The 13791-nt window shown below is 43.2% G+C and overlaps 1 protein-coding gene across 6 annotated transcripts in view; it reads left to right on the top strand.

The window, feature by feature from the left end:
- Positions 1-6: 6 nt before the first annotated feature.
- STEAP2 (STEAP2 metalloreductase) overlaps positions 7-13791 on the top strand; it is a 31173-nt gene continuing 17388 nt past the window's right edge. For 2 of the 6 annotated variants that reach the window (XM_006028559.2, XM_025210003.1), the window contains exons 1-4: positions 7-352; positions 2573-3095; positions 5622-6149; positions 10395-10559. In XM_006028559.2, coding sequence (XP_006028621.1) covers positions 2604-3095; positions 5622-6149; positions 10395-10559 — 1185 coding nt within the window. In that variant the 5' untranslated portion in view covers positions 7-352; positions 2573-2603. The other 4 variants (XM_006028560.2, XM_006028563.2, XM_006028561.3 and 1 more) reach the window with 4 other exon arrangements.

Genomic DNA, 13791 nt, shown 5'->3' on the forward strand with positions numbered 1-13791 from the left:
TTCCCTGCCAGATTGTACTCCGCCCTGTGCTAAACAGTAACTGGGTTTATCAGTTAAACAATCATTTAACCTTTCACATCCCCACTCTGATCAGCCTAAAGTAGGCAGGTGCAACCTCATACTCTGCAGCTCCTAGTCTGGCTCACTCTATACTTCATCCAGAAAGAGAGGTACGTAGGTGAAACTGTCCTCCATGCCTCTGTTTCTGGGAGAACGTAAGAGGAGCCAGACTGGGAAGAGCTACAGCTGAGCCAGCTCCTGCTATCTGAAGCTGATCAGCAGGAGTGTGTGCAGGGCAGTCTTACCTGGATTCTGCAACCATGGCAATGCTTGAGAACTGCTGGACTATGGGGTAATTTGGTTTTTGTTGTTCTGCTAGAATTTCTTGGTCAGTGTTACAAAACAGTGACTCTTCTTGATTTTTTTTTTTTGGTCATTCTCACATGATACTTAACACTACCGAAAAAAAATTGACCAAAAATAATGTTCAGAGTCGATATAGATTTGCTTCAGCTGAAAGCATCTTTCATTTGTTGCAGTATTGCGTGAAAAAGTAATATAGTGAGCTGTAGTTTTTTTAATCCTTTGGGCAACCTTTACAAATGCTGCTCATCTACTTGCTTAGGGCAAGTTAAACATCATTAGTAAGAGTTCATTTTTTTGGCTAGGCTTGAAAGTACTGAGTGATGAAGTATTGTTCCCAGACTGATTTACAGTCAGTCATGTGGATGTGTTTGACCTACAGGTACTGCTGTTTAGTTCTTAACTTGGCATGCACCCAGGACCAAGACCAGTTTTGGAGATATCTGGATTTACAGTTTGAAGACTCTGACTTCAGACAGTAAAACTTACTACAACTGAGCTGTTCTGTTTAGATTAATGAGTCTAGTACTGTTTTTTAATATATACTTATCCAGCAGAGTCTATCTGAGATATAAAGAATAGCTTGTACATGCTATGAGAGACAAATTATCTCTGCCTTTCTGATAAAGGACTATTTAACCTCTTCAGTATTCATGCAATAGGATTCTTTACACAGCTAAGGTGCTAGAGGACTAGTTGGATTTCACTCTTCGTTAGAAAGCTATGAGAGTCTGATAAGTCACATATCTTGCACTTACAAATCGTAGTCTTACTTAGTTTTTGTAAGCTCTGTGGGGCAAAGACCTTTTTTTTTTTTCTTCTGTGTTTGTACAATGAGTAATGAATTTTATTTACAGAGAAAGGATTATCAGTGTTAGCCTGAAATGAAGCAGAAGGCATGGGAGAAGTATACCTTATAGACCAGCTGAGTCAGGGATACATAAGCTTTTGTGAGCAAGGGTTCACTTTGCCAATTGCAATGAAACAACATGAACAACGCAGGCTACCAAATAAGAGAGAGTAACTTGAATACACAAGACAGGGAAGGGAGGGAGCTTATTTGTCTTGTAGCAATCTTTGTGTTTTTGTAAGTGCACGCAGCATCACGTATATTCAGCATCCCGTGCTTCAGAATGGCAGTAGGGGTGCTTTAACTAAAGCTCATTCAACAAGCTTTAGTTAAAGCATCCCCGGTGCCAATTTGAAATGCGGGGATGCTGAATACATATGACGGGGATGCTGAATACATATGACGTGGAGGCTGCTGGAGCATGCTAATTAGTATACTCCAGCAGACTTGACTAATCAAATCTGCTGCAGCGTGTGCTAATTAGAACACATTGGAGCAGAAGTCAGTTATGTGTAAGTGCCCAATGATCCAACAATTGGGCCTTCCAAACTAGCTGTTTCGCTTCAACACTAGATTTCTGGAGGTAGCCAAATCTTGAATGCTATTGGAAGGTTTCTGAACAAACATTATAATCCAAATAATAGCAAATAAAATACTCTATATATGGAGCTTCGTCCATAGTTCTTATGACACTGATCCCACAAGGTTGGGAAAGAATTATTACCTCAATTTTACAAATAGGTTAACTGAAGTACATAATGGTTAAGTTCAAAGTTTTAAATCTGGATCCCCTTAACTAGGCCCTTAAAGCCATGTCTGGGCATCTATAGAAGCAGTTTCAAAGGCAAAGCTAATGAAGGGACCTGAAATTTATCCCAATGTAACTAAGACTATATTGTATAAACAAGAGCAGGATCTAGCCCGTTATTACACTTCTCTCCCCTCTGATCATTAAGCATCAGCTTCTTCCAATTCTCCACAAAATCTCATAGTTGTTAGCAAAACAGCACCTGAAATAGCAACCATATCTCTCTCTGCCTCATTGCCTCCCATAGCATTTCAAATATATTTGGAAATACATATTCACTTCCTTGCCTTCTGTTTTAATTTTCCCTCCTCTGATATTTTTGTCTGCAGCTATATTAGTTAAGCAACTATAGCATGTTGTGTTTTGGGTTGTATTACTGACATAATACAGAATAAGTTTAATTAGTGCATTCTGTATAGAGGAAAGCAAATTGAACAAAAAAGAAAATGATAAGTTAATTAGACCCACTGAATTTGTTCTGAGGGCTGTTTTAACAATCGTAGCATGTTGCAAAAATGTATAATGCTGTATATTTTTGTTTTCTTTCAAAGGAAATCATTGTAGGCTTGGTGTCTTGGAAACATGGAATCGATCTCAATGATGGGAAGCCCCAAGAACTGCAATGAAACCTTCTTACCAAATGGTGTCAATGGTATCAAGGATGCCAGTAAGATCCCTGTAGGCATAATTGGAAGTGGAGACTTTGCCAAGTCCCTGACCATTCGGCTTATCAGGTGTGGATACCATGTAGTCATAGGAAGCAGAAACCCCAAATTTGCTGCTGAGTTCTTTCCACATGTGGTTGATGTCACTCACCATGAAGATGCAGTAGCCAAAACTAACATAATTTTTGTTGCCATACACAGAGAACATTATGCCTCTTTGTGGGACCTGAAGCATCTACTTGTTGGTAAAATTCTTGTTGATGTTAGCAACAATACAAGGGTAGATCAGTATCCAGAATCCAATGCAGAGTATTTGGCATCACTTTTCCCAGATTCTTCCATTGTCAAAGGATTTAATGTAGTGTCAGCCTGGGCACTACAGTTAGGACCCAAGGATGCCAGCAGACAGGTACAGTTTGTGTTTTGCCTTCATATGATGTGTATGCAGGATGAAATCATAGCTCCCTGATGCCAAGAGGCAGAACTAGCACTTAATGTCCTCTTCCCAAACATTTCTTTTTTTTGTGTTTCCTAACACTTAAACAAGGATAGAAGCTGTATTTCCCAAATACTTTTGTTTAAATTTTAGTGATGCCATCAACTTTTGCGAGAGGTGCAGAAATTTGAAAGCTTGACCCCAGGTCTTGGGATATAAGTGGAAATGTAATTGGAAACAAATTGTTTAAAATTAGAAATTACTGAAGGCTTCTGGGCTGTCCCCAGTCCACCCAGTTAATGAAAAGGAAGGAGGCAAATATGGCTATATGTGACTGTTTTCTGATCCAACATGGCTGAGTGCTCAATGTATACTTTATGTGCCTCCAACAAACCCCAAAACACTCCTCCATAAAGTGGAGGAGCTTTAAATTTGCTTTCCTTTTCTGTAGGGGTGCACTGATACAGATTTTTGGGTCCAATACTGATAGTCAACTTTTAAGGAGGCATATCAGCCCGGCAGCTTGAAGAGCTGCATGCAGCTGGTAAGTCTGATGGGGTGGAAAGGGAGCGGAGAAGGAATGGGTGTGGGGTCACAGATCAAGGCCCCCACAGTGAGGGAGGAGTGAGGCAGGGCCTGGGGCAAGCGCTGCCCAGCCAGGGTGGGGTGGGCACAGGATGGAGCTGCAGCTCATCCAGAGGGTGCAGGGAGGGGGGAGCAGCTCCCACTGCTGTGTGCCACTCGTGCAGGAGCTGCTGGTCTGGCGGCTCATCTGATGCTCGTCCAGGAGGGGATGTGGCGGGGGGGAGAAGATGTGCCCCTGGATCTGTGCCAGGTGGGACAAGGCAGGCTCTTTCCGGTGGGGCAGGGTTGCACACAGGGCTGGTAGTGGCAGCGCTCTGAGGGGGCTATGGGGGAGGAGGCTGCAGCCACCCCAAAATTTGCCATAGCCCCCCCAACCCTCCTCCCAGCGCCACTGCCACCCACCCCTCTGGGAAGTCCTTGGCATAGCCCTGGTCCCAGCCCACCCTGTGCAGATGGGGAGCACACGGACCCTACCCTCCTGGACAAGCTGCCAGACAAGCAGCTCCTGCACAAGCGGCACGCAGCAGTGGGAGCCGCTCCTCTGGACAAGCCGCGGCTCCATTCAATGCCTGCCCCAGCCCATCCAGGCAGCGCTTGCGCCACGGGGCAGTGGGTCTAATTAACTTATCATTTTCTTCTTTGTTCAATTTGCTTTCCCCTCACCGCGGGGGGTCTTGATCTGTCCCCTACCCTCTCCCCTTCTACCACACCAGACTTACCAGCTGCATGCAGCTCTCCAAGTTGTCTGGCAATGCTCTTCACTGCCTACATGCTTTGCATGCACAGGTCATTTATTGGCCAGATTATCGGGCATCTCAAGCCAATTTCCAGTACAGACAATTTTCTTTTTATCAGTGCCGATCTGGTATCAGACCAATGTATTGGTACACCTCCACTTTTCTGGAGTTTTGTATGCAAGCTCAAGAGCCTGACCTTTGCTGCCTTTACTGATCGTGTTGGTGCAGAAGTAACTAACTTAGCATGACTCTCAGTGCCCAGGTTGACTTTTCAAGTCTGGCACTTAAAAAACAAGCATCCTTTTATTAAACTGAGAGCATTTTATGTGGAATTTAGTCTGATAATATAAAAATAGGCCCCCATGTATGCCTTTTTTTAGAAGCCAGTTTCCAGACTAGAACTGTCAGTAGGTAACTTTTCTTCTAATCGGGATTCCATTGAAGTTGGTTTCAGAGCTGATAATAAATGGTCAGAAAAGGTGATCAGAAAAAAACAGTGCTGGGCAAAGTGTACAAATGTAGATGATAAAGGAGAAAAATACAGAGCTTTAAAACAGCACATTTCTTTCTCTATATAACGAACTAGCTCTTAGATTCTGCATAGACGGTTGGGGGAGGAGGACATTCTTTTGCTTTTAAAGCCCTAGTGATTCAAACACACTTGTGGGAGTTAGCTGTCAAATCAAATCATTGTTTAAAATATGATTCATTAAAAAAGAGAGGTCAGATATGTCTCCTGCACTGTTTTTCATTGCCGTTGCGTTTGTACTGGGGCCATCAGGTAAGCTTCCTATATTAAGGTAAAGAAGGGGGTCACTTATTTGAGGGATAATTTTAAATATAACCCTTTAGGTTTCTTCTAATCTGGCAGACATTTTAGTGTGGTAAATAGTAGGCATCTTGCAGTTAATTTATATTAACTGAAGGGAAATAGCATTTTTATTTAGGTAATTTTGTCACTAAATCAGTTTGCTTTACTTTGACTTGAATTGTTTAAGGATTTGTTGTTGTTGTTGTTGTTGTTGTTGTTCCAGTTTTCCTCTGAAGTTGTCTTGTGATAGTGATGAGTAGTTTGAATGTTAGTGCTCTGATTTGAGCTTGCATGCCTGGAAATTGTTGATTTCATTTTTAAAGGCATCTCTGTGACTACAAATAATTAACTTGACTTTTCCAATAGGTCTATATATGCAGTAGCAATGTACAAGCTCGCCAACAAATCATTGAACTTGCTCGTCAGTTGAATTTTATTCCCATTGATTTGGGAGCATTGTCAGCATCAAGGGAGATTGAAAACTTACCTCTACGACTGTTCACACTGTGGAAAGGGCCAGTAGTGTTGGCTGTTAGCCTGGCCACTTTTTTCTTCATCTACTCCTTCATCAGAGATGTGATACATCCATATGTGAGAAATCAGCAGAGTGACTTTTACAAGATTCCCATTGAGATTGTGAACAAGACTTTACCAGTTGTTGCTATCACGTTGTTGTCTCTGGTGTATTTATCAGGACTCCTGGCAGCTGCTTATCAGCTTTACTATGGCACTAAATATAGGCGATTTCCTCCTTGGCTGGAGAGTTGGTTGCAATGTAGAAAGCAGCTTGGTCTACTCAGTTTTTTCTTTGCTACAGTACATGTGGCTTACAGCCTCTGCTTACCTATGAGGAGGTCAGAACGATATTTGTTTCTCAATATGGCTTATCAACAGGTAAGACGGACCAATTTCTTTATATAATTAAAGTAGAGTTAGTTGGTTGTGTTTCTGACCTATACCAGTATGTTTGAATGCATTTTATAGGAGGACAAGGTTCCTTGGGTGAATTTGATATCTTTTATTAGACCAACCCAAATGGTTGGAGAATAGTTTATTAAGCAAGCTTTCGGGTTCAAAAACCCTTCATCAGGCTAAGGAAGCTTCAGCAGTTGGTGTGTGCTCTTCCTGGATGGAATGAAAAGTAAAGAAGCCAGGGGCTGGGCTGGGCTGGGCTGGGGAGTCAGTTGCCAGGCAGATTGTAATGTATCAAAAATCCAATGTCTATGTTTAGTCCCTGATCTCTAGTATCCAGCAGGTTGATGAAATGGAGCTCATAGGCTTGTCTCTTTATAGGAGGACAAATTTGTAGGTCTATGTTTTGACTGATTGTTGCCCAATGGGGAGGGAGGATACATTTAGCCATCCCACCTGATGAATGTCTCATGTGAGACCAGTCACAACTAGGTCCCCGCAGCAGGAAAAGTTAAGGATCTGTTCCTTCTTTTTCCCATGAGGCATACACATCATCCATTCCAAAAGAGGTTGGGAGAAAAGGCAAAATCAAAGGAGCTCTCTTAGTATCCAAGATATTTGTCATCTTGGTATCTAAGAACCTAACGGTATTTAAAAAGCAAACAAAAACATTAAGTTGTTTCCCTACTGCTGTCATGGCGAGTGTGTCCTTATTTATATGTAGAAGCTTTAAGAGTGGATCCTGTATACACATACAAAAGCTCTATAAAGTGATTACTTAAATCCTCTACTGAATTGTGGCCACTTTTACTACATGCCGGTTATTTAATGGTTCATAGCTACACTACATAGCAATGTAAAACATGATTATCCCAAGAAAATGTGTGTTCCTACTAGGAGTATAAATACCATTTAAAAAAATTATCCATTTAACCTCCTAATTATAGCACTTAAACAGTTAACTGATAGCACATGCCTATTTTAGTGACCTATGGCTGGAATAGCCCAGCCCCTTCTTCACTGTACACCCAGTGCTGCACGGGCCCTAGGCCACTGGTGGGGAGCCATGGGCAGAGGATGGCGGGAGTAGCAAAGCCACTGGGGGCACTACCCTGCTGTGGGGGCAAGGGGTAGCCCTGACTCAATGGGCAGGGGCTGCAGATGTAGCCAAGGCTGCATACCTCTCTTGTGCCTGGAACCTACTGCCATGGGGAGGGAGGGAAGTGCCAGGCCCCCCCACAGGGGTTGGGCAGGGCCTTCCCCACCACAGCAGTGAGACTTTTAGCCCCACAGTGGGTCTGTCCTGTGTCATCGTCTCCCCCCCCCGCCCCCCAGTGGCAGGGCAACAGGCTCCCTGCACCTCCTGCCATGTTTGTGCTGCAACAGCCCAGACCTGGAAGGCTTCTCCATGCTCTCAGGCTGGGTCCTTCTTAGCTTGCCTTATGGGAAGGGGAGGGTCCAGTCCCACTAAGACAGCCTCTGCTAGGCACACTATGTCTTTCTTCTTCCTGCCCATGGCGCTGGGGCTGTGCACAGCTTGATCCAGCCCTGAGGTGGGGCTGAGCGCATGGCTGGCTCAGCCCAAAAAGGCACCATGACAGCTAGAGCAGGTGCCACCGGGTCTGAGACTGCTGTTGGCCCCTCGCTGTGGGATCACGTTCACTGTGCATTCCTGAGGAGCGGTAATGCAGCAAGGTGGCCCAGCAGAGATCCTGCGGGGGGAGTGAAAGGGCTGCAACAACCATTTCCCAGGTTGCAGCTGCTGTGCTGCTGGCCCTCAGGAACACCCTGGAGCTGTGCTCACCACAGGAGGGGCCAGCAGCAACCCCTCAGTCCCAGTGTTGCCTGTTCCAGCTGTTGCGGCGCCTTCTTGGGCTGGTGGGGGAAGGATGCAATGTGCTCAGCAGAGGCTGCCCCGCTGGGACCGGGCCTCCCCTTCCACCAGGGTGAGCTGGGGAGGGCCTGGCCCAGCAGTGCAAAGAGGCCTTCCAGGTCCAGGCCATGGTGGCACAAGCGCACTGGGAAGCTCAGGGAGGCTGTCACACTGCCTAGGCCCCATCACTGCAGGGGAGCTGGGCAGACTCACTGCAGAGCCAGGAGTCTTGCTGCTGTGGCCGGAAGGCACCGCCTGACTTCTGCGGGGGACCTGGTACCTCCTTCCCTCCCTCCCCATGGTGATGGGATCTGGGTGCAGGAGAGGTCTGCAGCCCTGGCTCTGTCCACAGTCCGAGCCCTTGTCTGTGGGAGCTCAAAGTCAGACAGTCCCCAACTAGATCATCTGTCTAGCTGGGTTTTGAAAACCTCTATGGATGGGGCTTCCACCACCTCTCTGGGTAACCTGTTCCAGTGCTTTACTACCCTCATAGTGAGAAAATTCTTCCTAATATCTAACCTAAACTTCCCCTGCTGCAACTTTAGACCATTGCTCCTTGTTCTGTCATCTGCCACCACTGAGAACAGTCTAGCTCAGGGGCAGGCAATTATTTTAAGCAGAGGGCCGCTTACTGAGTTTTGGCAAGTCATCGAGGGCCATGTGACAGGCAGCCCAGGGCAGATTAATATTAATTTATTTTTGGGGCCCTGTGGGCGGGATAGAATGGCCTGGCAGGCTGCATCTGGCCCCTGGGCCACATTTTGCCCACCCCTGGTCTAACTCCATCCTCTTTCAAACCCCACTTCAGGTAGTTGAAGGCTGGTATTAAATCCCCCTAAGTCTTGTCTTCTCTTCTCTATACTAAATAAGCCCAGTTCCCTTAGTCTTTCCTCATAAGGTCATGTCCCTCAGCCCCCTCATCATTTTTGTTGCTCTCCGCTAGATTCTCCAGCTTGTCCACATCCTTTCTGTGGTGGGATGCTCAAAACTGGACACAGTACTCTAGATGTGGCCTTGCCAGTGCTGAATAGAGGGGAATAATTGCTTCCCTTGACCTACCGGCAACACGCCTACCAACGCAGCCCAGTATGTCATCAGCTTTCTAGGCAACAAGGGCACACTGCTGGCTCATATTCAGCTTATTGATCACTGTACCTCCCCAGGTCCTTTTCTACAGAGCTGCTGCCCAGCCAGTCCACCCCCAACCTGTTCTGGTGCATGGGATTGGTCTGTCCTAAGCACAGGACTTTGCACTTGTCCTTGTTGAACCTCATGAGATTCCTTTTGGCCCAATCCTCCAATTTGTTCAGGTTACACTGAATCTTAACCCTATCCTCCAGCATATCTACTACTCCCCCCCACTTGGTGTCATCTGCAGACTTGCTGAGGATGCACTCTATGCCATCTTCCAGGTCATTGATGAAGACATTTAACAAAACCAGCCCCAGAACTACCCTGGGGCACTCCACTTGATACCAGCTGCCAACTAGACATTGAGCCATTGATTTCTACCCTCTGAGCCTGATGATCCAGCCAGTTTTGTATCAGAGAGAGAAATAAGGAGAATTGGAGCTATAAAATACATAAACAGAATTCAGCAAGGAACCTTAACTGCTCAGACATGTACTTTTCAGTGGACTTTTATGAAGTTGTTAAACTTTCTATAACATGAAAATATCACACGTCAACATCTGTAGCAGCCTCTTGCAGAAATTGATAGATAGTTACAGATTGTAGTCCCCTTGAAACTGGAAAATCTATAAAATCTAATTAAGTATACAAATGCCTTGACAGCTAAAGAACTGAATTGTTTTTTCCCTCATCTGGAGACCTTCAAGCTTATCCATCTTCCTTATGTTTGACATTAGCGAGAGAAGACAGAGGGTAAATTGGCAATATACACAGAAAGCTGAAGCAATACTGGGAAATGATGATTTATTTTTAAATCGGCAAAATACAGAAAGAATGAAGATCCATCCAGCTTGCATTATAGAACTTAAATTGCTGAGATCTGAAACATGGACATTTTTCTTTAGAAAAGTGCAGAATTACGCTTTACTTCATGGGATGATTGCTATAAATATACAATATATCATGCTTCAGTTTCCTTCCCCTGTTTCTTTCTTAGCCTGTTTTTAAATTTAATACAGTTCTGGGATGAGCAGTGATGAAACAGAGAGCTTTTTCACCAAGACATGAGGAAAGCTCTAAAATATTTGACCAAATTTTGTTTATCCTGTTTCTATTCTGTTTTCCTATGAAACTAAGACTGGAGGTTTTTTTCTGAGCAAAACAACTTTAGCAGTGTTAAATATTCTAGAAAATAAATGGAATCCCTTATGCTCTCTCATCAGGTTCATGCAAATGTTGAAAATTCTTGGAATGAGGAAGAAGTGTGGCGAATCGAAATGTATATCTCCTTTGGAATAATGAGCCTTGGGTTGCTTTCTTTGCTGGCAGTAACATCCATCCCTTCAGTGAACAGTGCCTTAAACTGGAGGGAATTCAGTTTTATTCAGGTGTGTTATTGTGTTCAAAAAAGAATTTAATTGTCAATAAGAATATATTTTAATATTTGTTTCAAACCACAGTTTGCTGTACATTGAACAGTGTGTTTTCCCTGTGAAAATAACTAAAAATGGCACCTTCTTAATAGGCACACATTATTGAATATGATAGGACACTTATATTTGCCCTTACCTCTGTGACAAAAATAAGTATTTCAAGGGTATAGGTTGTAGCCGTGTTGGTCTAAGGACATAGGCAGACAAGGTTATTTGGATAAATCTGATATCTTTTATTAGACTAACTCAAATAGTTGGAAAAATTCTTCCTTGCAAGCTTTTGAATACAAATACCCTTTGTCAGGCTAAGGAAATGTCTGCAGTTGCTTCCTCAGCCTAACAAAGGGTATTTGTACCCAAAAGCTTGCAAGGAAGAATTTTTCCAACTATTTGAGTTGTTCTAATAAAAGATACCAGATTTACCCAAAGAACCTTGGCTGCCAAATAAGTATTCAGCACTTTTCACTCCTGTTTGCATGAGAGAGCCAATACAGCTCAGACTGGATGTGCTTTTGATTGTTTCAAGAAGAGCCATTTGAACCTTTCTTCTGCCTTGACACATTTCCCTTCTCCTTCCTTGAACAGAGGTGCATCTGCAGGGAGACCTAACCAGCATGAGACAGTAAGGCATACACAAGACACGTAACCTCCATTAAATTCCTGAAAGGTGTCACCATTAATGAAATTATTTGTGTTTTTACTTCTGGTCATTCATCGCTGTGGTCATTGATATGAAGTATTAGGCTTAAGGCAGACAAGGTTATTTGGGTAAATATGATAACTTTTATTAGACAAACTGAATAGTTGGGAAAATTGTTCTTTACAAGCTTTCAGGCGCAAGCACCCTTCTTCAGGCATAGGGAGAGTCTGCTAGTTTTTGTCTGCTCTTGCTTGTCAGACATGTCTTTTCTGGGAGACATCCTGAAAAAGTGTGTATTTTATTAAGGTTTTGTGCCCAGTAGAAGTCTTGTCTGATTAAGATCTCCTGGATAGACCCATTATAGTTATATTGCCTTTTTCTTAGTCCTGTCACTATTGGCTGATTCCTACCCACATAATATACTGCTTTAATATTTGCTTTACAAACTAGAGACATTTTAAGGGGAGGAACACTTCACTGAATGCAGGTATTCTGCCTGTAGGGGAACACCTCCCACTCTCTCCTTTTATATTTTGACCATTTGGGGATTGCAAATAAAACCTATTAGGAAAGATTGCTGAAAGAAAGTATCAAAGTAGTGTTTCTCATGACTGACCTGGCTGTTCCTCTCCCAGAAAAATGGTATTCGCTTTTTGACCCTGACTGAGGAAGGGATTATATGGTTATTTCATATTGCTGTGACTGCCCTCTTAGATTTTCTTCTTCAGGAGCTCTCTGTCTGGAACAGTTCTAGAGCTGTCATCCCATATGTAGGTATGAATTCCATTAGTAAACTATGCAGTTTATATATTCTTTTTTTCCCTGTACCCAAATTTCCAAATTTGGACCTCAAGTCACAGGATAGAAAAGTACATGCAGACAAATAATTACATAATTGTTCTGTGGTTTTATAGCATGGCATACTATACTATAGTTATTTCCACTGTAATAAAAATCCAACCTTCACATACACAGCTCTGATTGATGGGTGAAGCAAGCATTCATAGAATAGTTGTGTGCCCCTTGAAATTGTATCACATACTAAAGAGGATTTAGACCATTCTGTTTTTTAATGATCATTTTTATCACCATTGTTTAGCCTGTAATGACAATAGTGATTTAAACATGGGGACATTTCTTTGGGATTAATAACCAACTACATTTTAAGGATCTAAGCTACTACTTAGGACTTTAGATGCTTCCCAAATAGCCAGACCAACACAGTTACAACCAACCTCCACACTATCCATTAATTCTTAAGAAAAGCCCCGTGCTTCAATCTTTATTTCATAATAACTGATTTTATAAGGATCAATTTGCCAAAAAAATGGAGTTTTCCTTTCAAAACCAGTTGGATAATGATTTAAATTCCAGTATCATACAGAGTGCATAAGCACTCTTTTTTTAAAAAAAAGCAGTGCCTAGTAGAGCTCTTCTTTACCACTGTAGTACAGTACTATAAAGAAAATTATGTTAATCCTGGCTGAAGTCCGAGGCATGAGCAAGAACCAGTTATCTAAATGTGGCTTTTCTCAGAGGTGATGGTTGAGCAGCATGGCAGTAATTTTACTCCTGGAGCTTTCCAAAGCAAAGACTGCTGAATACCTCCCCTCCATGTTATGGATAACCATTATTACAATAGGCATAGCCAGTCTCTGACCTCAGTGTTCCCCATCCTGGGAGCCATACACCAGGGAAGACACCATTACTTACTAGTTATACTGAGTGTGGCTTTCTTCTAGTTGAGGCATAGTCTACACTGCAATATTGTACCAGTAAAACATGCCTTATGTCAACTTCCTTTGCATGGATTCAGAATCATTCTGTAAAAGCCTTAACTTACCTTGGTCAAATTAAGCTGCATCCGTGAATAACAAATTCTGTAATATTACTGTTCTTCCACTACAGTAATGATGAGCCTAAACTGTCTTATACGTACCAGTGCAAAAAGTCCTTCAGCCTAAATCCCATAAAGACAATTCTGGTCCCAGTTGTGAACTCTGCTTCCCAGGGGTCACTGTGTGGAATTTTAAAATTCCTAGTATGCTTCGTAAGTATCTTACTTCTGGTTGACCCACTATTGTGAACACACCTTTGCTATCATAGCACACAGCTATGGCACCAGATAAAGCTGTGATGCAAAAAAGTTCAGGCAAGTCTCATGCTGTAGCCCAGTCTAGGAAGTAAGTCTTGTATTTCCTTTCCAAATAAGGAGGAGCAGTGCAAAGCAGGCTGTAGAGTGGCCTTAGGAATTGAGGTGCTTAGGTCAACATGGCAAGAGACATGCAAAAGCTGGGTGTGCAACAGTGAAGGGCAAAGGTGAAGGATCTGCAGCAATTGTACCAAAGGGCAAAAAGGCCAACAGATAACTTGGAGCTGCTCAGCATTCTAGCTCCTGCTCAGCAGTGCTGGATAACATACTGAGCAGGGACCCTACTACTGCACTGTGAATGGCAGCTGGCAGATCAGTGTCCAGGGAAAGGAACCCCAGAACTGCACACAGGAGAGAAGATGAAGACTGTGTGGAGAACCAGAAACTTGGAAAGA

The sequence above is a fragment of the Alligator sinensis genome, unplaced genomic scaffold (genome assembly GCF_000455745.1).
Source record: "Alligator sinensis unplaced genomic scaffold, ASM45574v1 scaffold479_1, whole genome shotgun sequence".
In the NCBI taxonomy this organism is placed as follows: Eukaryota; Metazoa; Chordata; order Crocodylia; family Alligatoridae; genus Alligator; species Alligator sinensis.